At 40.2% G+C, this 27,719-nt stretch overlaps 2 protein-coding genes across 2 annotated transcripts in view; one reads left to right on the forward strand and one right to left on the reverse strand.

The window, feature by feature from the left end:
• Positions 1-15,166, reverse strand: part of dnai1.2 (dynein, axonemal, intermediate chain 1, paralog 2) — a gene marked incomplete at both ends in the record, with an annotated part of 39,645 nt that extends 24,479 nt beyond the window's left edge. The window contains 16 exons of the mRNA XM_083938745.1: positions 8,404-8,483; positions 8,686-8,773; positions 9,004-9,093; positions 9,634-9,881; positions 10,073-10,116; positions 10,316-10,433; positions 10,552-10,636; positions 12,286-12,414; positions 12,540-12,599; positions 12,800-12,955; positions 13,131-13,186; positions 13,473-13,599; positions 13,878-13,958; positions 14,159-14,257; positions 14,416-14,481; positions 15,125-15,166. Coding sequence (XP_083794871.1) covers positions 8,404-8,483; positions 8,686-8,773; positions 9,004-9,093; positions 9,634-9,881; positions 10,073-10,116; positions 10,316-10,433; positions 10,552-10,636; positions 12,286-12,414; positions 12,540-12,599; positions 12,800-12,955; positions 13,131-13,186; positions 13,473-13,599; positions 13,878-13,958; positions 14,159-14,257; positions 14,416-14,481; positions 15,125-15,166 — 1,569 coding nt within the window. The remainder of the gene's footprint in view (positions 1-8,403; positions 8,484-8,685; positions 8,774-9,003; positions 9,094-9,633; positions 9,882-10,072; positions 10,117-10,315; positions 10,434-10,551; positions 10,637-12,285; positions 12,415-12,539; positions 12,600-12,799; positions 12,956-13,130; positions 13,187-13,472; positions 13,600-13,877; positions 13,959-14,158; positions 14,258-14,415; positions 14,482-15,124) is intronic.
• An 898-nt stretch (positions 15,167-16,064) lies between these two features.
• On the forward strand, positions 16,065-27,708 carry fam219aa (family with sequence similarity 219 member Aa). The gene is made up of 6 exons (XM_083938659.1): positions 16,065-16,268; positions 20,466-20,562; positions 22,496-22,589; positions 23,192-23,272; positions 24,488-24,542; positions 25,000-27,708. Exons 1-6 carry the CDS (start codon positions 16,209-16,211, stop codon positions 25,156-25,158), a joined length of 546 nt encoding a protein of 181 aa, XP_083794785.1. The 5' UTR covers positions 16,065-16,208; the 3' UTR covers positions 25,159-27,708.
• The last annotated feature ends 11 nt before the right edge of the window (positions 27,709-27,719 follow it).

Raw genomic sequence — 27,719 nt, forward strand, 5'->3', positions numbered from 1 at the left:
TTGGGCCCTCTTACCTATCTGATTTGCTTTTACCTTATCGGCCGACGCGGACCCTGAGGTCCTCCGGCACTGGCCTTTTAACCATACCACAGGTTAGTTAAAAAAAGCACGGGGAGGCGGCTTTCAGTTATTATGGGCCCCGTCTGTGGAACAGCCTGCCGGAGAGCCTCAGGGTCGCGGAGACTGCTGAGGTTTTTAAAAAGAGGCTTAAGACCCATCTTTTTAACCAGGCTTTTAGTTAATTGATTTATTTAAGGCAGTGCTAATCAGAGCACTTTTTTATCCTTTTTTTTACTGTTTTAATCTCTGTGTATTAGCCTTTTTATTTATTTTTATGTCCACGTCTTATGCTCTTATGCTTTTATTTTCTATTTCATGTTTTAGCCTCTATGCTTTTATGCTTTTATGTTTTAGTCCCTCGTTTTTAGCCTCCATATTTTAACCCTTTACTGTTCTAGGCAACAGTTTTAATCTCCAGTGTTTCCTCAGGGGGCCTGCCAGATTGGGAGTTGTCTCTGATCTTGGCCGCGGGGGGTGCTGTCCCGTGGACGGCTCCGGCCCGGGCGGCTAGAGGGCTCTGCACCTTGGTGCGGAGGCTCCTGTCTGCTCGGGTTGGGGTGGTCTCTGTGGCGGTGCTCCCTGTGACCCTGGACTGGGATCTCTCCCAGTGTGGTTGGCCCCCCAAAAGGTAGCTTCCTCTAGACTCCTCTGTACCTCAGGTCTTGCTGCCTGGCCATGTCTCTGTAGTGACAGCTAGCGTTGGTGTAGTTGTGAGTCTGTGTATCTGTGTGCCTGCATGGCTGTGTGTGTTTATGTGAATGAACGTATATACATTTGTATGTGTCTCTGTGCATGACTGTGGGAGGGTTGGGTTCTTTTAACTTTCTTCTCCTGATTTTATTTGATGTTTCTCTTTTTCTGTACATCTCTGTGAGGCACTTTGCGATACTTTTCTGTATGAAAAGCGCCATATAAATAAAGGTTGATTTGATTTGATTTGATAATTAATACACTGACTTGAAATACTGCTGTTTATTTGGCACTGGCTGTGGGGTTGTTAACCAGGACAAACTAAAACATCAAATTATAATAAACATAACAGTTGTAAAATACTACCAAGTGGCTACATACTCATTCAAGCAGGATGATTCAAGCAGAGGGAATGAAGAGAACAGTTAATCAAGACGGCTGTGTTCAATTGACTGAAAAATAATAATGTATATATGTAATAATGTATATTACCTGTTAAAATAATGCACAGTCCTATCAACATTAATACATTGTGTTTGTAACACATACAGTGGGAAAAATCTGTCTCAATACGGGATTATCTCAAGCAAGTTTCAAGTCTGTAGTACTGACAATTTTATTCTCAATGGCTACCTGTGTTTTTAAAAATCCATCAAAAATGAATATAATAAAGCAAATTATTATACTGAATGAAAACCATTCAATACAAATGGTCCTTTAGAGTACTTACATGAAGTGAATAATACAATACCTTATTAATTCATGCTTTTAAAAAACGTTTTTTCCATCTTATAGGGTTACTGTTATTTTTATGTGTTTGTTTTACACACATACTCTTTTGTAATGTATTACTTTTGGAAGATTTCCTGTAATGTACTGTGTATCCTAGATGTGTCTATATTATAGTACTGAAGTTCTGGTAACCCAGTGACTACTGTGAACAGAGCAGCTGGAGTCCAGGGAAGACTGGAGGACAGCTAGGAAAGACTGGATGATAAAAGTGAAAGACCAAACTGAGAGTGAGAGGCTAATTACCCAACCCACTAGTACCTCCGAGAAGTGACACCCAACCATAACTACGAAGAATGCTAAGAGAATACAACCAGCAGGCCCTCCGAGAGGCGGGGTGAAAGATCAGCCTAATAGGATGGAAAACACGGCTACGACAGCAACAGAAACAGACAAGGAGACGAACACCAGAACTCCAGGAAATGAGGAACAGATCCTCCGGAAGTGTGTATGCGGATCGGAGAAAGTGACCACATTCAGTGGGTTGGGAATCCACCAGGGGAAGCGAAAGTGTGGGCAGAAGGGCCAACAGTATCCTTGCACTGCCCTGGCAGGTGAGACAAGAGCGACCAAAAGCCAGGTCAAAAACCACAGAGCCGATGGACCCAATGTTGCAGAAGGCAAAGACGAGACAGAGGAAGAAGGCCGACTGGTGGAGGATGACATCCCATGTGAGCTCCTAGACCCAGTCACCACTAACTCACACAGAACAGTGCCAAAAGTAGAGACAAAGAATCCAACTAGAAAGAGCAAACTCAAAAGGCCTAAGTCAAGTGAGGCAGAGGCATGGCGTATGCTAGACACAGATCTGGTCAAGAAACTGGGGGAAAAATTGTGAGGAGGTGTGGAAACCAAGCTCAATCACGTTTGGGACATCCTTTACCAGGTCTGCAAGGACAGGTTTGGCGAGGTGACCTCCAACCAGAAGACCCCACAAAGAGTGAAGGAAAGGAGGGAAAAAGAACTCTGCAGAGCTGAACGTATCCGCAAGCGTAGCAAATGGAAACCAGCTTCTTCAAAGACCCCTTTAAGCACCTTTCTGAGCAACCCATAAAAAGCCTTGGGAGGAAGTAGCTCTCAGTGGGACTTCCGGTCGCAACACCGTCGTGATGGACGCATAGCGAGGGAGCTCCCGGTTGAACCAGAGCAATTGGAGAAATACCCCCATATAAACCCACAAATAATTTTGCAAAATAAAAAAACGTAGCGAAAGGGGTTACAAAGCGATATCACCACTTTGAGCACTAAATGTCGTCTGAAGACAAGTGGGAGAGAAAGAAGGAGCGCAGCTAACAGGTCTGAGCTAGCAAACAACGCGGTGCAGTGCGGAGAAATGGCCGACTTGGAACTGATTCTGCAAGAACTAAGAGGGTTTCGCCAAGAAAACAAAGTACAATTAGAGACAATAAGAGAGGAAATTATAAAGGCCAATACCAGACTGGACGAGGCCGAAGGACGAATTGAGAAAGCAGAGGAGAGATCCAAAACACAGAAGACGTCATCACATGCTAAAGCTAAACACCAAGCTGGAGGACAAGCTGCTGGATCTGGAAAGCCGCTCCAGGCGTGAGAACAGATCTATGGGGTGCCGGAGGGGTCCGAGAAGGAATCAACCATGATGGTCTCATTTGGGGAAAATTTACTCCGCGAAGGTATCGAACTAACGCATGACATGCCCGACTTGCAGATAGAAAGGGCTCACCGGTCGCTGGGACCGCAGTCGCTGGGGGACGTGCCGCCATTCTCCATTTTAATCAAGTTTTAAAACAAAAGATACAATACTCCACAAGGCATGGCAGAAGAAGGGGTTCACCTGGCAAGACAACTGCATAAACCTGGATCACGACTATCCACCTCTAATACTCAAGAAAAGAAGAGAATACACAGAGATCCGAAAAAACTGAAGGAAAATAGAGTTCAGTTCCAGATCCTCTTCCCTGCAAGGCTGCGCGTGAGACACGAGGACGGAGCCAGAACCTACGAGACGGTAGCAGAGGCATCAGAGGACCTGCTGAGAAGAGGCTACGCTGTGACAACCACCACCACACCTCTGGAGACAATCATGGAGCAGGGGCAGCGGCTCTCCTGGACGAGAGCGGACAGATGAGCAAAGAAGGGCCCAGCCGAACGGGACTAGAGCTACAAGGAGAAGCTCTGAACCTTCAGGAGAACATCACCAACCCCTCCGGGACGGGAAGGATTTAACCCACGCTAGAGGATGGCGGACTTAATTGTGAAAAAATGTTTCATAATGTACTGACTATAATTAGTGGTTAAGATCCACTATCGGTTCGCTCTGGGCCAATTTTTTCACTTTTGACTTTTTTTCTTTCTTTCTCTCTCTTTCTCCAACATGCGGCTGTTGCAGGTAAGGGCCTCTTCCTCCAAGTTGAGGAGGGAGACTGTTTCCATCGAGCCACCTCGGGAGGCTCAACAGGGTCGGACTATCAGACACCTACACAAAACGATAATGAAGAAGTGAACCCACCCATTCTCTGGGATGCATTAAAAGCATTGTTGAGGGGCAAAATAATAGCCATCTTGAAGAGACTACAGAAGGAACATGCAAAGTCTCACAAAGATGACGACAAATGTAAGATCAAAGAATTAAAAAAAGAAATAGATGAAATAAATTCTCAGGAAATTCAGAAGAAGCTCCTTTTTACAAAGCAACAATACTATGAGACAGGTGGGAAATCACTGAAACTTCTATCGTATAGGTTAAGAAAACAACAAGCGGATAGAACTTTCTATAAAATAAGAAACTCTGAAAAGAATGTAATAGAAACAAGCCCGGAGAAAATACAACAATGCTTCAAAAAATACAATAGAATATTATATACACAACCACAGATAAGCAATGACAACCAGATTGATGCCTTTCTGGCCCAGGTAACTCTTCCAAAGATCACTGATGAAACAATATGGGAAATGAATATCCAAAATAACAAAGGAAGAAATTCAAACAGCAATTAGGAGAATTAAAGGGGGGAAGTCTCCAGGGACAGATGGTTTTTCCACAGAATGGTACAAAACAATGCAGGATCAACTAATTCCAACATTATTAAAAACATTTAACTGGGTTTTGGAGGAACAAAAATACCCCTCATGGAGGGAGGCAATGATTTCGATTATACCCAAGGAGGGGAAAGATAAATTTGAGTGTGGAAATTACCATCCTGTAAGTCTTTTAAATAACGACTGTAAATTATTCACCTTCATATTATCCAAACGAATAGAGTTGTTATTACCATTATTAATAAACAAGGACCAGACTGGCATTGTCAGACAAAGACAGACCCAAGATAACATCTGGAAAACACTGCACGTTATGAGACAAGTCACACATCAAAAACTGGAGACACTGATATTAAGTTTGGATGCTGAGAAAGCATTTGACTCAGTGAAGTGGTCATTCTTCTTTTAAGTACTTTCGAAATTTGGCTTCCATACAACTATAATTGACACATTTGCAGCACTATATAACAAACCAACAGCTAGAATCAAAATCAATGGAAACTTAACTAATTAATTCACTTTAGAAAGAGAATCGAGGCAGGGGTATTGTGCGTCGCCGCTCCTCTTCACCTTGTTTATAGAACCCATGAGTGAACTTATTAGGCAGAGGAATTATATAAAGGGGGGTAACAATGACATCTGGGGAACAAAGACTGGCCCTATTCGCCAACGATTTATTGATAAGTATAACACAACCTACTCAGACAATCCTAAAACTGATGAAATTGTTAGAGGAATTTGGTTTAGTTTCTGGTTATAAAATTAATATTAATAAAACCCAAGCATTAACATTAACATTTAATTATGACCCTCCTTCAATTAGGACCATGTACAATTGGAAATGGGATGCTGAGTCCATTAAATATTTGGGTGTCTCATTACCTAGGGACTTCACAAGACTGTATAACATAAATTATGGCCCACTAAATTCAAGGATAAAAACTGACATAGAAAGATGGAACGTTATTACCTTTTGAGGTTTAAGCTCCCGGATAGAGTCAATCAGGATGAATATTCTTCCACGAATGTTTTACCTTTTTCAATGTTTACCAATTGAAATACCATCTAAACAGTTCTTAAAGTGGGACAGAGTAATAGCGAGGTATCTGTGGCAAGGGAAAAGGGCCAGAATCAAATTTTGAACACTTAACATTTATTAAGTGACAATAAATTACAAGAAGAACAGGAGATCCCAGAGGACTCTATAACAAGCAGCCTGAAGTCCTGGTAGGAAATAGTCAAAATTTGCAGATTAAAAGATACATTTAAGATCATAAGGTGGTGTGCCTATGATTCAGACTTTAACCCAAATAAAACAGAAGGCCGATTTAAGACATGGATCACAAAAGGTTTAACTACCTATTATTCATTTGTCCACAAGGGGGCATTTCAGAGTTTTGAGACCCTACAGAAGGGTCATGGTCTAGGGAGAGACATTTTTTTTTAGGTACTTGCAAGTGAGAGATTATTATAACAAAAATATTAAAGACGCGTTAAGAAAAGATGAGTCAGGGTTCACGGAGGTATTCTTATCATTAACTAAGTCCAGAAAATATGTCAATTACAATGGATCTCAACCGGATCAAACACCTGGAGGGAGTTCTGTTGGAAAAGTATAACAAGATTTTTTATCACACCCATTCAGAAGCGTTGGAAACTCTGTGGGTCTAATGGAGCCAACCACTTCCATATTTTTTGGGACTGTCAAGTAATAAAATCTTACTGGGAAGAGATCAACAAACATATTAAAAATATATTTAATGTAAACATTCCATTAAAATGCGAAACTATGTTCTTGGGCAACATAATGTTTGAAACATGGAACATAAAAGACAAAAAACTGCTGACCATACCGTGGCAGCTAGTAAGAAATGTGTCACTAAGAAAAGGTTAAAAGTGGAACCTCCCACCATCGACGAATGGATTGACATGGTTTATGAGATTTATGTTATGGAGAAGATTTCTTTTTCCCTCAAAGTTTAAATAGGATCTGGACCAAATGGAGTATGTAAAACCAGAACTGATTTGATCTGACTATAGTTTTGCTTTGTGTGAACCTACCCTCTTTTATTTTTTATTTTTTTGTGTATGGTGTAATGATTACATGTAGGGGTGCGCTCCCCGGTTTTGTTGTTTTTGTGTTATTGCTTCCACCTGGAACATTTGGGTCAGTGGGAGAAAGCTCCAGAAGGGCAATTTGTACAACATCATTGTGTCCTTGACAAATTGAGTTAATGTATGTGTGAAGTGATGTATGTGATGGAGGTCTAAATAAAAAGAGAATTAAAAAAAAAGAAACAGATCTCAGATGGCCTGGCAAAGATCGACCAAAGCCAACTCCCTGGTAAGTACAAAGTCAGGTGCTACCAGTTCATACTCTACAGAAGAGTGACGTGGCCGCTGAAAATGAGTGAAATCCCCTCATCCACCACAAGTAAGATGGATGCAAAGGCAAACTCATTCATCAGAAAGTGGTTGGGGCTGCCACGATGCCTCTCTGAAACGGGCCTGTTCGGAAGGAACACCCTCCAACTTCCGCTCCAATCCATCAGTTTGGGCTACAAGCAGGAAAAGACCAGGCTCGTTCTTGAGTTAAGAGAGTCCACCGACTAGGCTGTTAGGAATGCAAACATCGAGATTCCGACAGGCAGGAAGTGGAATGCCTAAACCGAGGTCGACAGAGCCATCAGTCACCTGCAACATCAAGAGATTGTCGGCAGAGTCCAGACAGGAAGGGCAGGCCTAGGGTGGGGAGAAGCACCATGGTTCTGGTCCAAGGCCGTGCAATATATGACACGCTTCCCTGTCCTCTGAACCTTCACCAGTGGTTTGGGAGTGAGGAATGCTGCATACTCTGCAACACCCATAATGCAAACCTCCAGCACATCCTGTCAGGCTGTAAGATCGCTCTCTCCAAGGGACGCTACAGGTGGCGCCATGACCAGGTCCTGAGGAAGCTAGCAGAGGTGTTGGAGGGCCGTCGACAGGGCAGCAGAGGGGTACCACCTGCAGAGAACTATAGCTTCATCGGCTTCGTCACGGAAGGTGGGGGGAGAAGAGACACCAGGCCAAAAGAAACACCTAGGTCGTTCTCCCCTAACCAGGAGTGGAACATGAGAGTCCACCTCAACAGGCAGCTTTGCTTCCCGGTCGAGATCACTGCTACATCACTCCGCCTAGACATAGTGGCGTGGTCCTCTAAGGCAAAATCCCTGCTCCTCATTAAGCTCATGTTACAAGTGGAGGAGGGGATTGAGGCCGCCTACGAAAGAAAAAAGGCCAAGTACTCAGAGTTGGCTGCTGAGTGCTTGATGGCTGGCTGGGAGACCACCATCTATCCAGTGGACGTTGGACGCTGAGGCTATGTGGGGCAGTCCACCACACGCCTTCTGAGGGTCGCAGGAGTGACAGGAGAAGAAGACAGAAAGGAGGCTTTTGGCTCTGGTTAAGGAGGAAGGACAAGTGCTGGGGAACGAACAACTACCCCCAACAACAGCCGCAGTGGGGAACACCTATCAGCTGGAGACGTCCAAAGATTAAAGGAGCGAAATGTTGGTGATTGGTGGTTCCTGGCTGATGACCCTGCAGCTGACCCGTGGGCACCGCAGGAGGTGCGACCGTCAGCAATGCCTAGCAGGTGATTCCATCTCGTTGTTAACTCTACTATTGTTACTATGGCCAGTGTGAAGAATCTAGATGTTATTGTATCACAAGACAGGCTGTTCTCCCTTCCCCATTGGACATTTTACTGTCTAAATGAGTCAGGTAAACAACAAGCTTAATCTAATTTACAAGTGACCTATGTCATCCAGCCAAAATCAGCATAATTGAATCCTAGATACATACCTTGTGTATTTTCCCCTCTTCGGTGCCAACTAGGAAGAGATAGTCGATCTGTTTATGAAAGTCAAACGATGTACCACAGGCTGTAGAAAAAAGGCACTTAAATTAGGCAAACAAAGTTACAGACACCGTCTTGAGTCAAATCTGATCGGATATGAATTCATACTTAAAGTGTAGTATGTAGCATGCGTAAAAGCAGTTAAAAATTGTACTGTAATTGTGCACATTCTTCCATAGTATATACACAAGATGCATGCAGAGTAGGAGAGACCTTGGTGACCTTACCAATGCCAGGCTGCTGTGCACCTTCTTGCCCATCAGACAGAGCACCATTTAGTGACAGTCTGATAATGTCTGTAAAGACCAGCTCATTCTGTAAGCAGGAAAAAACAGTGTGATGCAGTTATAGATATATACACATTCAAATAATAGATATAAACAACAAATAGGCACACTTATCCAGAATGCACACATTATAACCTTCTTGAAAGTTATATTATTTTTGCATTTTGGTCTGATAACATGAAAAGAGAGAACATTACTAACACTACCACATAAGAGTACAAGTTACAGAGAACATATGAAAATAAAGCCTCGGCTAACCTTGACGAGTGTCCAGGACACAACTCGGCCATCAGATGACACAGAATAAAAATTGTGGTTATTGTCCATGTCATCATTCTGCCAGCGCACCTAAGAAAAAAATTAAAAAATAAATAAATCTACTGAAAACAGAAGAAAGTGGTTGGTTTTAGTGTACGTTAAAAAAGGCCACATGCATGATCAAATAATATTTGACAAAGATGATACATTTATCTGATATCTCCTTTATTCTCCAGCCCATTAAATTCTCTATTAGGTTAAACGTATATCTCAGTATCGCTGCATGATTGGTATTAGAAAGTACATTAATCCATTTACACTCCCAACAAACTGGAGATAAAACCTCTACGTAAACACACAAATGAAGACTAAGTATATATATATATATAAATACTACTTTACTACTACTTTATATATACACTATGTATATATTGTATTCTATGTATGCTATGTACAAAGTGTTTTATTTGCTGACCCACTACTGCTGTAACAAAATAATTTCCCAGTCTGGGATCATTAAAGTAATTCTATTCTATTCTATTGTAAGTAATAGTGCAAGCTTCGAGTGGCTGGAACTTGAAACACACACTGAACTCCCACCACCACCTCTACCTTGTCACCTCCTCTCACCTGCCAGACAGGGTCTGTGTGCTTGCCAGTCTTAGCTGTACTCTTATACATAGGCTCCAATCCCTCCTCCCTCAAATTGTAGACAGCCACACAGCCGTCATAGAAGCCTACGGCTACCAGGTAGGAATGCTGCTCATGGATGTCGAGGCACAAGATGCCAGAATCGGTAGGGTAGATGTACTCTGGGAAAGCAGAGTTCTTCATTGAGTAGTAGACAAGCATACCACACCCCTGCCTACTGAAGTCGTCTGACCGGGAGAGGGATTGGGGAGAGGACAGGGGATGTAAGATCAGATCAAAAGCCAAACATGCTTCACTAAAAAAGTAACAATTCAAAATCTTATTAGATTAGGTAAGATTAAAATAGTTGAAATGTAAAGATAAGATGAGATAAATAACTGCTCAATTATGAATCCTCATTTTTATCCTGGGTACTTACATGATCCCATTCCCACAGCAAAAAGGTCCTGATATTTTTTATTCCTGTTGAGGACAGATTCATCAATCAGTCATCCCACATTCTTGTAACAGTAGAAAGAATATCCAAACATTATAATACATAAATAACACTAAAATTAAAAAAAAATATAAATATTGGGGCAATTGAAGCTAAATATGGCTTCCCCAGAATAATAATGAACATGATTAAGGGAACATTAGCAGAGTCAATTGGCAAACCTACCAGCAGAGGGCAGTGACAGAAAGCCTTTTAGCTTTGTCATACTGAAACTTCCACAAAGGGAGAAGGGTTCCCTCCTGGTCCCTGAACTCATCAGATGCGTCCTCAAAGTATTTGAAATCTAGAAGGGAATGAAAGGAAGGCAGGGAGGAAAGAGGAAACGAAAAGAGAATGAGCAGCAACTAGAGTATAAAATGTAGTTTATTATTGTGTTACTTGACATATTTTCTAGAACATACCTTGCGCTATGTCATCAAAGGTATTCTGATTGACCATTCGTTCAAAGATCTTGGATATCTTTCCCACTGTAGTGATGTCATCATTCTATAGCAGGGACATAACAAAATTTCGGATGGATGCAAAAACTCTGTGTATCATAGATTTGTTCATATTATCTTTATTGTGGCCAATGTGAAGTTTCTTGATGTTATTGTATCACAACTGTTGTTCCCTTTCCCCTTGGAAATTTGACTGTCTAAATGAGTCACATCAACAACACGCCTTATGTTATTTTAGAAGTTAGCTATATATTTTTGCTTAATTTCTCTCTCTCCTTCTTCTTTATTAAATCATCATAAACCAACATTAGAACATGATGGTAAAGCTTTATCACAAGTCCTGGGTATCCTCAAAGCAATTTCAGTCAAAAGCAACTGGACTTGGTTATTTGTCTAGGAAGACGCTTCACCTCTCATCCAAGAGGCTTCATCAGTTCATGTACACAACTGACCAGGCTGGGACTGGTCCAACTAACTGGTGTGAGATCCAGGTATTTAACCTCTCACAAGGCCGATGATGTCAAGTTGGTTTCGACTTCGTTAGTGCTCTATTGAGTCTTAACAACAGTCTTTCGAATCACAGGAGGCCTTTTGTGAACAGTTGTACTTTGAGTTAGATTGTTGAATCTCCTGGGAAGGGATGAAAGGGCAGCATTGTAAATTGGAGATAAGTGGTGTCTCAGCCCTCCTCCTCTGTTTAGTGATGGTTTTTCTACTTTTACATAGATGGCTTCTTTTACCCCTCTTTCAAACTATTTGTCCTCTCTGTCCAAGATTTGGACATTGTTGTCCTCAAAGGAGTGGGCTTTCTCCTTGAGATGTGAGTGGACAGCGGAGTCCAGGCCTGACGACTTAGCTCTCCTGTGTTGGGCCATGCGTTTGTGCAGTGGTTGTTTTGTTTCTCCAATGTAGATATCTTTGCATTCCTCGTTGCATTGGACAGCATAAACCAGTTTGCTTTTGTGTGTGTGTGGTGTTCTGTCCTTGGGATGCACTAGTCTCTGTCTGAGTGTGTTACTGGGTTTGAAATACACAGGGATGCAGTGTTTGTTGAAGATCCTCCTGAGTTTCTCTGATACCCCAGCCACATACGGAATGACTATGTTGTTTCTCTTGTTTTCTTTTTCTTTCTCAACCACTTTGGATTTCTTTCTGGAAGCAGGTGCCTTTTTCACAAAGGTCCAGCTGGGGTAGCCACAAGTTGTGAGGGCGCCTCTCAGGCGCTTGCATTGGACCTTGTACTTGTGGCTACCTCAGCAAATCTTGGACAGAGAGGACAGGTGGTTTGAAAAAAGAGTCATTGAAACCCTCAGTAACATCATCGGCCTTGTGAGAAGTTAAATACCTGGATCTCACACCAGTTAGTCGGACCAGTCCCAGCCTGGTCAGATGCGTACATGAACTGATGAAGCCTCTTGGATGAGAGGTGAAACGTCTTCCTAGACAAATAACCAAGTCCAGTTGCTTTTGACTGAAATTGCTTTGAGGATAACGATGACCTGAACAAATGAGAACATTCACAGGCTTAAGTCCTGGGTAGTCATTTTGTTAGCTTTCAAGATGACCCTATGTATTGTATGTATTGTAAGGGAATGTATGTATGTATGTATGTATGGCAACAACATAAAAATCAGATGGAACTGTGATAAGATGCAAATAGGTTAGGTTTAGGCAAGAAAGTTGGCAAGCACTCACCTGAGTCTCCATCAGCATTGTCTTCTTCTTGTTCTTCTCATTATCTTTCTTTGATGCTACAGCTTTCTGCTTCTCTTTATTTCTTTCTTGTTTCTGCAGCTCCTCTGTATATGCATCGTAGATTTCCCACTGCAAAGATAATATAGTTATTACAGTCGGCACAATCTGAACACATATACTGACTGATGCTCGACAGTGTAAAAACAAGTCTGGCCTAAAAACATCTCCTTCAAAAAAGTCAGGGAACCCTGTACCTGATTAGCAGTGGCAGAGAAGTTACTGCGTGGAGGAGGCTCCGTCTGGCAGCTTCTTTCCTACAAGAAAATAAAAGTGACTCCACTGAAACTGTTGAGGCACTAGGCTAGGAATACTTTATTATACACACATTAATATTATGTTTTTCATGCCCTCCAATATTTAAACTTTCCTTTTTGAAATATAAGATATCTCAACTACTATGCAAAAGATGTGTATTGAGATAAGACATAAGATGCTCATAGTTTCTGCTTCCTACCCTCAGTGGGTTATTGAGGGTCTGGGAGGCTCTCTCACTGAAGTTGAACTGGTTAGTAACTTTTGGCTCCTTCCTGTCAGTTTTAGAGGCAACACTGTCTGGTCTGTCCTCTTCTCCAACTTCTTCCGGTTCACCCCCATCCTCTACAGGTGTTGCCTGTTGAAAACCAACACAGAAAAGGGTTGTAGTTACATGCTTGACTTACTGAGCTTGTGAAGAAATGCTGATCAAAAGGACCCTGACAATTGTTTCAAAATTCTTACAATTCAAAATTGAATATACTGTGTAACACAAGTCAGCGCTCTGATTTTAATTTAAAAAACATGTTTACCGGGGTTGCTGGTTTCTCCTCATCGGGTTCTGCTCCAGTGTCGACTGTTGCAGTCTCTGGACAATTAGAATTATTAAATCAGAATTTCACTGTGTAGAAAATGAGCAGATTATTCTATGATATGTAAACTCTGAGCAAGTCCTGAATTTCATGGCCAATGTTGAAAGTGACACCTTGTGGTACCAATTATGCACTACACCAGAGAAGAAAACAACATGCGACAAAAATACACATAATGGAACAGAATTATTTATTACCCATTTATAAGCCCTTGAAAGTCTAAGAAAGCCTTACTGTGATCTGTAAATACAGAATAAAATTGCTGCATGTTTCAGTAACTACCCTCAGGGAGACCCTCCTTAGCCCTCAGTCTTCGAGCCTCATCAGAGTCTTGATGCAGGAGGCTGCCCTCCAACACAAAGTGAACAGCCATCTGATCCACAACACTGGTAGGCTTAAAGGAACGTTCCTTGGGAAAACAATAAGCAGTGATATAAGGATAAGTGGGCAGAGAAACCTGTTAGTTTTGTTTGAATGTGGTTAGGTAAGAAAAAATGTATGTTAATGTACCGCTTACATGCTATCAAACACATTTTGGAAACAAAAAAAAACACATGAACATGGGATGGGAATAGCCATGTTTTAAATGTAAGTAATTGAGAAAGAAGTTAGAAATCTGGCTTCAGTAATGCAGTGATGCATCTACCGTGAGTGATGCAATAATAAGACTGGATATAACTTTATTACCTTGAAACTGTAGCGGACAATATTTTGGGGGGCATGTGGGTTGTTTGCAGTCAGGATCCTTGTGATTTCTTCTTTCAGCTCCTAATAATATCATTATAGATAAAACAGAGTGCATAGCAGCACAGGTTACACATACCTGAGTGATTTGGTATATGTATTGATCGAAAAAAATAATAACCAAACGTTGATGATAAACTATTCTTGTTGGGGAAAAAAAAATTAAACAACATAAACAAAGTCTGAGCCAATTCACTCAACACAGAGTAATGAAGAATTCTTACAGCCTCAGTGAGCTCCAGTTGATCTGGGGGCTTAATAAGTGCTTTCCCATGAGACCACTCATCCCATCCATCACCTGTATCCACTCCCTCTTCTTCATCCTGGGATGTAACATACACAATAGATTTATGCCTTGGTTAAATTAAAAAGTACACATGTGCAACTCATAGTTCTTCTTCTGCAGCCAAATGTCAAAACTCTGAACTGTCATCAACATCTTGAATTTTACCACAGATTTGTGAGTTGGAAATGCACCCACCTTTTTCTTACTTGGAGCTTTGGTTGTCTTCACACCAGGTATAGTTACCTTCTGAACAGTTGAGCCCTGTGTAAAGGTGAAAACCAATGAAAAACAGCTTAATGGTAAGCTGCGAAATTTGCACAACAGCAAACACAAGTAAGGTAAACAACAATTTACTTTACAACTGTTAACTTAACATTTACTGTTTTTTGTAACAAACTTTATTTAACAATTTCCCATATACAACAATTCAGACATGTACTCAAGATAAAAATGGACTTTGACAATAAAAAATGAAAAGAATTTAACCTGGGGATAAATTAATTTCAGTAATCATACCATTTATATACACATATAATTTATTTGTATATATACAGTATATGCATCTTTAATTATTAATCTTCTAAAATAAATTAAAGACTTCGACAGTTTAAATACTTTTTTAGAGTTCATAAGTTTGGGACTGACAATTCTGTAATTCAATTGGAAAGCGATGAAAATGGGGATAGTTTTTGTTACTTTACATATACAGAATACAAAATTACATTTCTACATTAAATTCTGATAAGACGTTCACGTTTACAAAATACATGTTACATTAAATGTACTGATTTAACTTTGTTCAGTTGCCGTAACGTAACATTGTCACTTTGCTAAATTAGCTAGTGTTAGGTTACTTTGTGCTGACAGTTACGTTAGCTAACGTCAAACAAAGTTGGCATTTTACCTTTCTCGTAGATGCTGCAAGATTATTGTTAGGCACTGGCATTGCGAAATGATTCCGGTTTAATGACCTAGCAGTAAGCAACCGAGCTTTTTAGCCTCAAAAATAAACCTTGAAATAGTTGATGTTAGCTAAAAGTTAATGCTGCTCATCTGCAGCTGCCTGTTGCTGTATATGGGTTGCCAAGACAACCAGTCGTGTCGGTCAGACGTTAAAGAGGGCAAAGATGTAAATAAGGTCAAGATAAGTCCCCTCACACGCGCTCACACGGGGTCCATGCTAAATGTCCGTTTATTACTATTTATTTAATTGTATCAGCCCATGAGAACATTTAATGAGTTCTGAAAGCCACAAAGAGCTGATGTTCACTTTTGTAACAGCGTTTTGTGTGTTGTTTTTCCTGTTTTAGTAAGAAGATCAGAAGGGCTGAACAAAATGTTGTATCTATCCATGGCAAAAGGGGTTTCCTGAAATTACAAACAAATGTGCAATAACACACAAGGTAGAGTGGACTAAAAATCAAGACTTCAATTGAAAAAGCAGCATTTTAAACATATAGGTTTCTACGAATGTTCTATTAGATACATTCATTTAAGCAAACCCCAGAAATACATCACAAACTAATTCCGCAATAGTTTCTTAATTTATTATTATGTGAAATAATACCCAGGAGCATTTCTTCCCACTATAAGCACTTTTATCCCATTTTAACTGCCTGCAATGACAATGAATGCATTTATTTATTCCTTAATTTTTATATTTGAGCCCAGCCATTGAGTGCACATGAATTTCGGTGTATGTTTTTGTGTAATAACAATAAAGTACCTATCTGTCTATTTTACCTACGCATTTCAATATGATCTCCTCTGTGATTGGACAGGCGTGTCATGAATATTCTATAGACCCGGAAGTGGGGCGGTACTGCTGTTTTGCTGTCGAGTCACCTCTGTCAGGATGGAGGAAAACGAGCTGCTATCATGCTGAAAAACGAAAGATCCCGTCAACTGAGCATCATCAACCGGCACAGTTAGACACAAGTCACCGTGTATCTTGCCTCTGTTATCGTTTCTGTTACACTTTTGCCAAAATGATGGAAGAAATCGACCGGTTCCAGGTCCCTCCAGTCAACGGAGAGACACAGCCGTTGGTAAGAGAGGAAAGACAAAAACACATTTTATGTAAATAATCTTATTGGATGCAAACGAAAATATTTTTGTCTCGCTTGTGGGTTTATCGTGACAGCTGTGTGACATAATCTGCGTGTGTGAGCTAACAATCTAGTAATCTAACAGCTTTTGCACAAACTGGAGCTTTGGGATGGGTGTATATTGATTTTATAGATGAAAGGATATCGGCTAACGTTTTATCTCTTTCTCTTTCTCGCTCTCTCTCTCTCCATAAAGTGATTATTATACAGACAATAACGGTACATGTAATAGTAATAAACAAGCCTACATTTTATTATATCAGAGTAATTGAACTACGCATTTGACGAAAATAGTGTTTTTTTTAATCCTAGTGTGCGCTTGTTTACATCAAAAGCTGACAGCCACTGTTTTTAGATTTCATCATTTGATGACGTGTTGTATGGGTCGGGGTGGCTGTAGGAGCCCAAATGATCGTGTGAACAGGAGCTCTGTCCACACCGACACTGCAGACTGGCTGCAACCTTCAGGATGGTTAGCCCGAGCAGGCCCACAAGAGAATAGTCTCCTTCGATGAATTATTATTGGACACAGATCTGCCAGTAAAATTACAATAGATATACTCGAGCGGCAGCATTAATGTTTTCTATGCTTCATTCTCCATCCCAATGTTTAGGCTTTAACATGAGAGTATATATCTCTGCTTGAATGCCAGTAAAATATAGGTCCAACCTGCACACTGGACAAGATCTGAAATGATAAGCACTTATCTTTTCCCCTACATTTGATTTTGAGTTGAGCTTTTATTCCGTCAATCCAGTCTATTATCACCATAGATAGTCCTGATATGCCTTCCTCTTTCTTAACACTTAAAAAACAAAGCGGTCTAAAATAGTTGTTCCCCCCTTTTTCCAAATGTATTAAGTATTGGCCTCAGGGGTTACGGCAAAAGCAGAGCTCCAAGTTCTACTGTTCATTATGGCACCCGTGCTTCCCCAGCCCTCCTACCCTTGAGGCTACACTCCAGCAGAAATCACAGAACATACATTCTCCAGGACAGAAAGTCTCCTTTTTTTATGCAGCAGCAATTGCCTCTTCATATGAAGATTTGATCAATCTGCTCTCATGTCTCATCCAGTGAGATTTATGAGGAACTCAATCCAATATCAGAGATCATTGGATTGTGGTGGCAGTGTGCCACTCTTAAAATCGAGTGGTTCATTCCATATCGCCCCATGTAATTATCATGCCAGCTTCAAACAACACTGTGGGTCTCTTAAAAACCCTGCTATCTTTTATAGTTCCAGACTCTGAAATAGTCCCTCACTTTACATTTAAACCATGACTGTGTCAGGACCACAGTTGCTTGTAGCACCATGGCTGTACATTTTAATGGTAATAACTTCATTGTAATTCCTAAACCGCATGAATACACTTGGCACCTGCCTCCTTGTTGAGAATGAATTTTACACAAATAAAACAGCTTTTTATATGCTTTCGATCATTTGAATCATTGAGTTATCGTCCATTATCAAAGATATGTCAAGCTTTAGACTGTGAATGTCAACTTCTTAATTATTTCTAATCTGCCCTTGATTTAAATTAGTTTTTTTAATTAAACATTATATTAACTTTTACACTGGCTCATCATTAAATCCAAGGATATTTCAGAATGATTAGTGTGCTGTTTAGTTATGAAAGATATATCCCAGTTTACACTGTCATAATGGATATCATGTACCTGTTTTAATGGTCACCTGATGTTCAGTCGACGGCGCTATTGGTCAGTGTGAGGCTGTGATGTGTAATCCTACCAATTGCTTGGTGTCTGTGCTGTGTCAGCAACCTTGGGGCTTTTTATCATCAGAGGCAGTCACAGGACAGGTGTGTGTGTGTGTGTGTGTGTGTGTGTGTGTGTGTGTGTGTGTGTGTGTGTGTGTGTGTGTGTGTGTGTGTGTGTGTGTGTGTGTGTGTGTGTGTGTGTGTGTGTGTGTGTGTGTGTGTGTGTGTGTGTGTGTGTGTGTGTGTGTGTGTGTGTGTGTGTGTGTGTGTGTGTGTGTGTGTGTGTGTGTGTGTGTGTGTGTGTGTGTGTGTGTGTGTGTGTGTGTGTGTGTGAACACATGTTGAAGGTCAGGGTCACTGACCAGGTTTGACTTTTAATACATGAACATCATTGTGCCGCCCTGAACGTCATAGAGCAGGTCTTTGTTATTTTTCAGTGACTGTCAGCACACATATGGTTTTACAGGGAACTAAAAGACTCTTAATGTATGTTTTAAATGGTATAGATGTTATTTACCCTCATCTGTTGGGACTGACTGTGCAGCAAAGTGGTGCATACTGCATAAATACTTTCTTTGAATTGTATTTAGGTTTGGGAACTTTTGGTAGAATTTCCTTCGCCCAAAAATAGTGTAAGCTTTTCTCTTTTAAGATGATATTTAACTTGTTTGTTGTCGGCTAACCACTACTATATCAGTAATTAAGGCATCTTATGTTCAGTAAGTGACAGTGAATTATGTTACACAGACAGCTTAATACCGAGTCCCTTTCATTTTGCACTGCCAGTTCTGCTGAAAAATCTCAAAGGGATTTACTTGACAGACAATATGACCCTACCTCATCACAGTCATCTGTCCGTGGTGGAAGAGACGTGTGAAAAACAAGAATGGAGGAAAAAAGAAAAACCTTTGGGTAAGCCGTAATGATCCAAGGGAAGGGCCTGTCACAGAACAGAAAGAGCTTGTGTTTGGGCTTGTTACAGTGGGAATGCCTCATCTGTGTGCTGTGCTTTCATTACTCCTACTAGTGTGCATACAGTAGTCACTGTGGCAGCTCTCATTAATTATTCCGTCTAAACGAACAAAGCTTTATCGCCAGATGAGAATGAGACTACTGAAATGTATTGAAGGTGTATCTGGCTGTAGTGGATAGCAGTTTAAAAAAAACCTCAACCTGTCAGTCATCATTAATTCTTTTAGAGAAGTGGGGAAATGGAAAGAGGTCACTTTTCTTTCACAATAAGAGATGGATTGCTACGGATGGCTGCTGAGAAACGTCTAAAATATACAGGATTAGCCTTTTGCTCTGGTGACAGTAATGTAACTTTTTTTGCTTTCATTTTGCTTGTGCATTAACTCGACATTAGGGCGCATGTATCTAAACGTGTTTTGCTTTGATGTTCCACCAGATTTTGTTGCTGGCAGCTTGTTTTTTAAAATGAGTTGTATGAAATTGATATGCAAAATAAGCAAGATACTCATTAATTTTTTATCAGGCCCTTCGAGATTGGATAAGCTCTATTGATCTTGTGGAATAGGCCTGATAATATTCCATAGTAATACCATTCAGGCATATCTGTGTTGAGGCCTATTTATTTCGTAATCCCCTCAATTCCCCTGCAATCTTTAAAGGCACTTTAGATTTTATGGATAAAAACTGTAAAACTGTGAAGTTTCAACTCCTGTTATTAAATTGCTTTGAGGATTGTTTAAATATAGCAGCCGCTTCTCTGGAGAGAATACAGAGTTATTGAAAGCCAAATGCCTGGTAGCTTTCGTCCATGCGGCCTGTGGAGACCCTCAGAGTGCAACAAGGGGAGGCCTGTAGGACCAGCATAATGTGGAGCTCTGTCAGAAAAGCAAGCCAAGCGCGGCCCGGCTCCCCTCTCTCAATCTGGGGAAACTGTGGATCCAACAGCAACCCCCTCTGTTCTCCCACAGCCTCCTCCCCATGTCATCACTGCTCAGACATAAAAGAAACAGAGCCAGCAGCATAGGCAGAACACTCGAGCCTATTGATGCTGCAAACTAGGCAGCTATAGTAGCACATAGGCTTGTGAAATCTCGCCGGGGTATTAAACTTTCTAAATAAAGTTCTAAAAAAAGAGCTGATTTTCTGGGTTATGTGGGCCTCTCTTAGCCTGGTGATAGAGCAGTGGGTTGCTCTCAGTACTGAGAGGGTGTTCGATTTGAGGTGCCCAATGGAAGTATAGCACAAGTTGACTTAAAGTGTATTACTAGAAAACAGCTTGGGTCCAATTTTAAGCACTGTTAACTACTGAATTAGCAAACAATGCAATCTGTGAAGAGACAGGACCCTAGGATATCTGAGATTGTATAAAATACATGGTCAGTGCTAGTTTTATTTAGTTGTATCGAAGCTAACATGCTCCACACTCTGACTTTTTATTTTTCTAGGATCCAGCAGCATCTTCCACCTCAGAGGTGGACTCTGACGCCAAGGGAGAGACTGTGGCCATGAACTATAAGCCCTCACCACTGCAAGTTCAAATAGGTATCACAACCAACGCACTGCAATTGAATAAATGATATGACTTGACACAGTTTATAATTAAGGTTTAACTTAAGGCAGAAGCCCTCATAAAATGGAAAGTATTTAACACATAAAGTGAAATTTGCACACAAAATTTGCCATGGGATACAACAGTATGCAAATTTGTATTACAGCATCATGAAAGGTCAAAATTAGAACACACGTTCTGTTCAGCATGGGTTTATATCCAGGACCATATGATATTTACAAAAAGTATTTTATGTCACTGACATTATATTCCCCAGCATTGTAATTTACTTCAACTGTCAGAGGTTGTACCGTAACAACACTCAAAGCCTTGATCACACTTCCTTGATTTAGTCCTAATGGTCCCAAAAGAGTTTGCTGAAAAAAATTGTTTCTGAAATATTGTTTAAAGGATTACATCCTCAGTAGTTCCCAACTTTTTTGGTCTGAAGTACCCCAACGGATGAACTCACATACCCCTTAATCAATTCCCAGTCTTAGTTCCAAATATAGGCTATAAAAGTGGATATAGCTTACTAACTTATTACTACTTGGAGTGAAGCTGAATGTTTCTACCATTTATACATTACTTCTAGCTTACTATTTTAACCATTTATCCATTATTTTAGAAGGTAATGGATTTTTAACCATTTATCTTCTCTGGCTCTCAACAAAGGGGGACACTTCTCTCCTAGCCCCTTATCTTCCCTGCTTTGCTTCTCTTGTCTTGTCTTGTCTCATACTTTGGGAGCCTCTCTCCGCATTGATCTCCAATATTAAAGTCATGGAATTTGTCAACTGGTCTCTCGACGCAATTTATTGAATCTTCTCGACAAGAAGCTTGAGTTTGGGGGACTTGTCTGCCCTGATGTAACTTTGGATGGAGGAGCTTTCAACTTTGCAAAGGCGAATGGATTGATTTGAAGACCAGAATGGACTCAGACAGTAAACCTGTTTATTGAAATGTGGCTCCTCACACTTACCTAAAACAATCATAATCTAATCTGCATTTCGGCCCCGGACGTCAGCTGCCATGGCCGCTACCAGGTCTACTCCTCCTGAGATTTTTGCTGTGTGATGCTCATACTATACTTTCCTCCCTCCCTTCCTCTAACGGACACCTGTTGACTGTTGACTCGGTCTAAAGCCCAATCAAGGACGACATCTCTGTGGCAACTTGCTGTGTTATGGCGACGTCATCCTGTGAGCTGAGAAACTGACTTGGAGACTGGACAGGCCGACTCTTCAGGCCTATGATCACACACGCACCCGTTGACACACATATACATGCGCATTACACACTGCCCTTCCCCACCCCATGCCTTCACGGCCCAGTGCGACGGGCAGGGTCCGCATGCGCACTGAAGACATTTAATTTAATCCTTTAAGCTAACTATTTTAACCATTTATCAATTATATTTAGCTAATCATTTGAAGTGTTAAGTCTGTTTTTTATTTTCATTGAATTGTTTTTAAATTTGTCATTTTTCTTACATTCTTCTTGTTGTACAGCAATTTCATGGAAATTGCTTTATAAATAAATGTATTATTGTTATTAGTTTTAGCTATTTATTTACATTTTTTACCATTTATTCATCACCTTTAGTGTGCTGTTTAAACATATGTACTTGCTTGCTAATTACTTTTCTCACACCCTTACAAAAAACTGCAACATGTATTGTTCAGATGATACAGTTAACTTAATTTTAATATATGGATATATTGTTTGTTGGTTGGGAATCACTGCTCTAAAACCTATTTAAAAAAAAAAAGGTCTTGCTCGTGCTGGCTATATAGACTGTGTACTGTATAGCAGTTGTAAAGCAGATAAGATGAATAAAAGCCTGTTTTTTGACTCTTTTTCAAACAAACCAGATGAGATGTATTAATGTATTTACTGATCACCTCACATCCTGTGGTTGCCCAGAGAAACAGAGGGACCTTGCCAGGAAGGGATCAGTGAAGAATGGCACTGTGGGAAGTCCTGTCAATCAACAACCCAAGAAGACTGCCAGGACAAGGTAACAGCTTCCACTGCAATGTTGACCAACTGGATCACAAATGTTACACTTTGCATCAATTAGCATCTCAAGCATAATGTTTTTGTATCCTCTGCTTGGCATGGTTGCCACTGAAGATGTTAGTTGCTGCAAGCCTGCTTGGGACTTCCTAATGGTAAAATCAAAGCTTTTTAGAGGAGGGGGTGTTTTTGTGGGTGTGAATGTTGATAAAAGAGTCGGCACACTGAACATAAACCGTTCATAAACTGGTTCATCTGTCTAATCCCACTCCCTGGTGGATTAGTGTAAATATAAGAAAGGCTACCGACTGGCCTGGACTCCGAGTCTCTCCGAAGGGGAAAGATAATCTAGAAATGCTTGCAGTCTGAAGGCTACAGATTAGCCTCAATGTCTGTGTCTCTGTGGCCTGTAAGAAGAGCACCATACACAGGACAATTATCCTGTTCCTGTCTCACATGAGTTGACATTTTTGGAAGTTTTTTTTGTGGGTGTAAGAATGCATTGTACCACTAAGACTTTGGTCGAGTGTTGAATGCCTTTTCAAGCTTTGTCCTCTGTATGTTGCCTTTGTGTTCTTTCTCCTGTTCTGTGCTCATCTTCAGGTTGGTGGTGCCAAACAAAGGCTATTCCTCTTTAGACCAGAGCCCAGATGAGAAGCCCCTGGTAGCACTGGACACTGATAGGTATGTACATCATTTAGTATCAGTTATATAACACTTAAATATGACACAGTGAGTGAACTTTTTTTTTTTTTTTTTTAAGTTGACCTAAAAGTAGAGAAAAAGACAATCTTGCTAACTTGTAGTTTTTTTAGGTCTCACTCTGTCACAATGGGAAATTAATCCATAGAGCAACTTGAGAGAGTTCTTAACAGAAGGGATCCTAAAAAGGGGCAAAGCCTCTCCCAGGGCGCAGGATTAGAGGATAGCAGGGTGAGGATTTGGACAGGGAAAAGCGGCTCAGAGGGAGTGCTCGCTTCTACTCTGTGCCAGCAGGTCTGTATTTGACACAGATGAGTCCCACCCTTGCGTCTGTATGCTGCGACACGAGGGAAACTCTCCCTGAAATGAGCACTCTTGGAAGCCAACTACGCTGACATCATGTATTGCATCATCATACAAATCCTGTGACAAGCTTTCTGACTCTCAGTCACACAGGACAGACGTTTGTTTATTGTCAACATTATATATTCATGCGAGTTTTTGCACAATGTTACTCTGTTATATTTGTTTAGTGTATAAGGCAGATTACTTATATGTAGAGCAGGCAGATTTATTGGTCAGCTGATATATCATTATGGGTCGATATAGGCCTTATATATATAAGTATCTTATCAGTATCTATCAGTATCGGTGTATGAGTTTTGCAATATGCGCTGGTATGTTATGTTTTACACGTCATAATTCAGAAAACGATGCTTGTGGTGATTTCGAAATGGCCTCATAACGGCATATATTTATTAAAATATTTTATATTTATTAAAAATCTATATAGAAATTATGTATTTACATTCCAGCTAAAAAAATCACTATCGGCTGCCATATCATGAATTGGTGATTTTTGTTACCCATCTAAAATCAGTATTGTTCATAAAAAACTCATTACAGTCAAGCCCTCATTTGGAGGGAAAAGTTTTTGGGGTTTTGATAATTTCACAATATTTATATAGCACCTCGATCTGCTTTATAATGAAAAAAGACATGGAAATCTTCTTTTTAAAATATGGGGCCGTTCTTTAAAGTCACACTCTTTGGAGTCTCCTGGCAATACTTAATAGTTTGACTACCCCTTTATTAATTCAGATATAATTGTAATAATGTAATAATATGTCACTATTATCTTGAAACCTCATCTTTTGAGACACTTGTCTTTAACTGCTGATGTCTCCTGTCTTTCAGTGATGATGACTTTGACATGTCCAGATACTCCTCATCAGGATACTCCTCAGCCGAGGTGAGATGTCTGAGGGACCAGGTATCTATACACGCATTATACTGTTTCACAGCGTCGTTTGGTGAATCCACAAACATCACCACCTGATCACCCAGTTCCATTGTCACACCACCCACACCAGGTATATGTACACCCATTGCAAAAAATGTATACTGGCTCCTTCGAGGATTCATAGTCATCTGTCATCCGTAATGATCTATCCACAGTTCTCATCTGCAATCCTGTTCATTTCTTCCACTTAGAGTAAAATATTTATTGTTTGTGCTTTTTGCCTCACACTGCTGCAACCAAAGACTTTCCTGCACTTTATGTTCCTGCCTTCTGTTTCTGTAACATTTATTACATTTACGTTTATTACATTACATTTATTTGGATGTTTTTGAACATCTGTAATATATTTTTTTAGAATCATCACACATCTAATTTGTGCTGATCTCATCTTCTTTTGCCTCTGCAGCAGATCAACCAGGACCTGAACATCCAGCTCCTAAAGGACGGGTACCGTCTTGATGAAATCCCAGATGACGAAGACCTGGATCTGATCCCCCCGAAAGCAGTCAACCCCACCTGCATGTGCTGCCAGGCTGCTCCCTCCACAGCCTGTCAAATCCAGTAGCACCACCCCCTTCCAAAAAAAACTTCCTGCCTGCCACCTGCACTGAGGCCAACTACTGACCAGAGTGACATCAAGGAGGAAAAACTTGCAATGGCACAAAGGGAAAAAAAGGGTTTCTAATTGCAAACTTTAGAAATGGAGATAGTTCAAGTCTTTAGAGTCAATATGTACAGTATCTGTGCGCGTTCCTCCTATGGTAGGATCTGTGCATTTTACTCGACCGATGGATGAAGCATTACCTCTAAGGAGAAACTTTGCTTTTCTTCGTTTGACTTCCATCTCATGCTTGTGGATATTTTGTTTTACAAGAGCCATGATTGATTGTGCGACGTTGTGGAAGAATCGAAACAACATTGGTGACAAGGTGACATTACAGAGACAGTGCATCATCCATGGAATCTACTTCTTCTACTGGTGTGATATTGGCAGTCATATTTGATGGACAAGAATAGGGAAGAAGTTTTTTTAGTGGACATTGTTTGTTTTTTCTTTCTCATTTTTTTCAGCCAGTCTGCTTTGTCTTCCTGTGTGTATGTAGATATGTGTCAAACATGAAAAATGATGTGTGTGTGTGTGTGTGTGTCTAAATATGTCCAAGAAAGTAGTGCTACTGATGAAACACTAATGCTTACACACTATGGGAGCAATTCCATTTTTCTTTTTCAAGTTTGTCTTTCACACCACAGTTATACCACTTAATTGTTTCATATTCAGTTTAAAGAAGCTGAAAACAAATAGCTTTGCATGTTGCCTGTTAACACAGTGTCCTAATGGCCAGCTTGTGTAGATGATTTATCTGTTTTTATTGACCTCTAAACAAATCCTTGTGTCAGTGGGGCATTATGTGAGGCGTGCTCTTAAAAAAACAAAAAACATCAAGTTAGTAATATTTAGGTTTACCCACTGTAATATCAGTAGATATAGAGAAACCGTTATTAGAATCAGCTCATGAGTTAGTGCGTACTTCCTTGGTGTTTGTCCATGTTAGTCTTGACATGAGTGGATGTGTAAGAGGGGCACAAAGGCAGTCACCACTTGTGATTGTGGTTACAAAACAACAATGATAAGAGGCTTTGATGATGTGCAAATACATAGAAAGCTGTGCAATTTGACTGTACATTTTTATGGGTTCTGAAGAATGTCTATTAAGTGATTCCATATTGCCTGGAAGGAAATTCATTTTTAGTCTGTATTTGGTTTGTATGGTTCTTGTTGTACATCTGGGCATATTCCCCTTAAGTTTTTCAAAGAACGTATTTGATATAGGAACAAGAACTGTATATGTAGCACCGGACACAGGTGTGTACTGTCGATGCTTTATGCCAATGGATGTTTCCATGATGTTGAACAGAAAGAAGCCCGTGCTGTTAGGAAGTACAGAATGCATACCGTTTATGTGTCATGTTTAAATCACTCTAAAGACACACGAGAGCTCTAACAGACATCAGCTAGTTTCAAGTAGATTATAAACGTCACTTGCATGCTAATCTTCTCTGAAACAAATGACGGCTGAAGATCAGGCTGGGTTTCCCAAAAATCAACACTTAAACAACAAATAATTTTATTTTATAGAATTTAAAGCTTAACAAGCTCTTATATCTGGTAATACAACTGCAGTTCTTAGTATATGCGTAATTTTCACTGTGGTTAAAGTCTCATTTTCAGGATATTATTTTGAGATCACGATATGAAATTACTTCTGAAATACTGTGTGCATCCAACCTTATTGCCATATTTTTGGGAAACATTAGATTAATCTTTCATAGCTGATGCTCTGCTGATTTTGGTAGCATGTTTACAACTCAGAGGTTTACATTTTTTATGAAAATCCATGTAGAAACGGCTGCAGCAAGTCATTTTATTGATTGAGTGTGTAATGTATGTCAGCAAAAGACTGCATCTCTTTGAGCTTTTTTTGTTTGAAGAGTTGCCAGATTTGCAAACATACATGTAAACGTGGTTAAGAAAGGAAGAGGTGTTTTTGCTCTGGTCAAAGGAATGAATGAGAGTGTGGAGAGTAAACTAAAACCTACCTGGAAAGAGAACAAATATCTGTTAACCTCCTTTCTCTTATCACTAATGTACCAGATGCGGTTTCAGTGTTATCACAGCGTTTGAGTGACAAAAGAAAACAAGCATAAAAATAATGCTTTTCATTTGCAATTAAGGTGCCATGTGTAGATATTCAATTTATTTGCATTTAGAAGAAAGAAAATACCCTACATGAATAGGTCTGGTAATATGTCACTAATGTAGCTACTAGCTGAGAAGTGTGTTGGACCAGTAGCTGAATAACATTGAGAGATTGACTATGGTGCTGTTTTTTTCCCCCCATCATAATTCACACTCCTGGCCAATGTTGTCTCACGTGGGGTGTAGCTTCACTAATATTAAGTTCAGAATCTAAAATAATGCATTTTAACAGAAGCTATTTATTTATTTATTTTTCAAGAATTGGAAATTATTCATTATGCAGACAGATGCTTTTTTTTATTTTAATTTGTCAGGTGCTTATTATGATTATTGTGAACTGGTTCCATTTAGATTTTAACAGTGTCAAA

Source organism: Echiichthys vipera (assembly GCF_963691815.1).
Source record: "Echiichthys vipera genome assembly, chromosome: X".
Classification (NCBI taxonomy): domain Eukaryota; kingdom Metazoa; phylum Chordata; class Actinopteri; order Perciformes; family Trachinidae; genus Echiichthys; species Echiichthys vipera.

Bases quoted from the DNA above. Each gene is read 5' to 3' on its own strand.
- fam219aa (XM_083938659.1), top strand. From the start codon at position 16,209: ATGATGGAAGAAATCGACCGGTTCCAGGTCCCTCCAGTCAACGGAGAG. The intron at 20,563-22,495 runs GTATCACAACCA...GTGGTTGCCCAG, and splicing joins ACCACTGCAAGTTCAAATAG to AGAAACAGAGGGACCTTGCC. The intron at 23,273-24,487 runs GTATGTACATCA...CCTGTCTTTCAG, and splicing joins GTAGCACTGGACACTGATAG to TGATGATGACTTTGACATGT.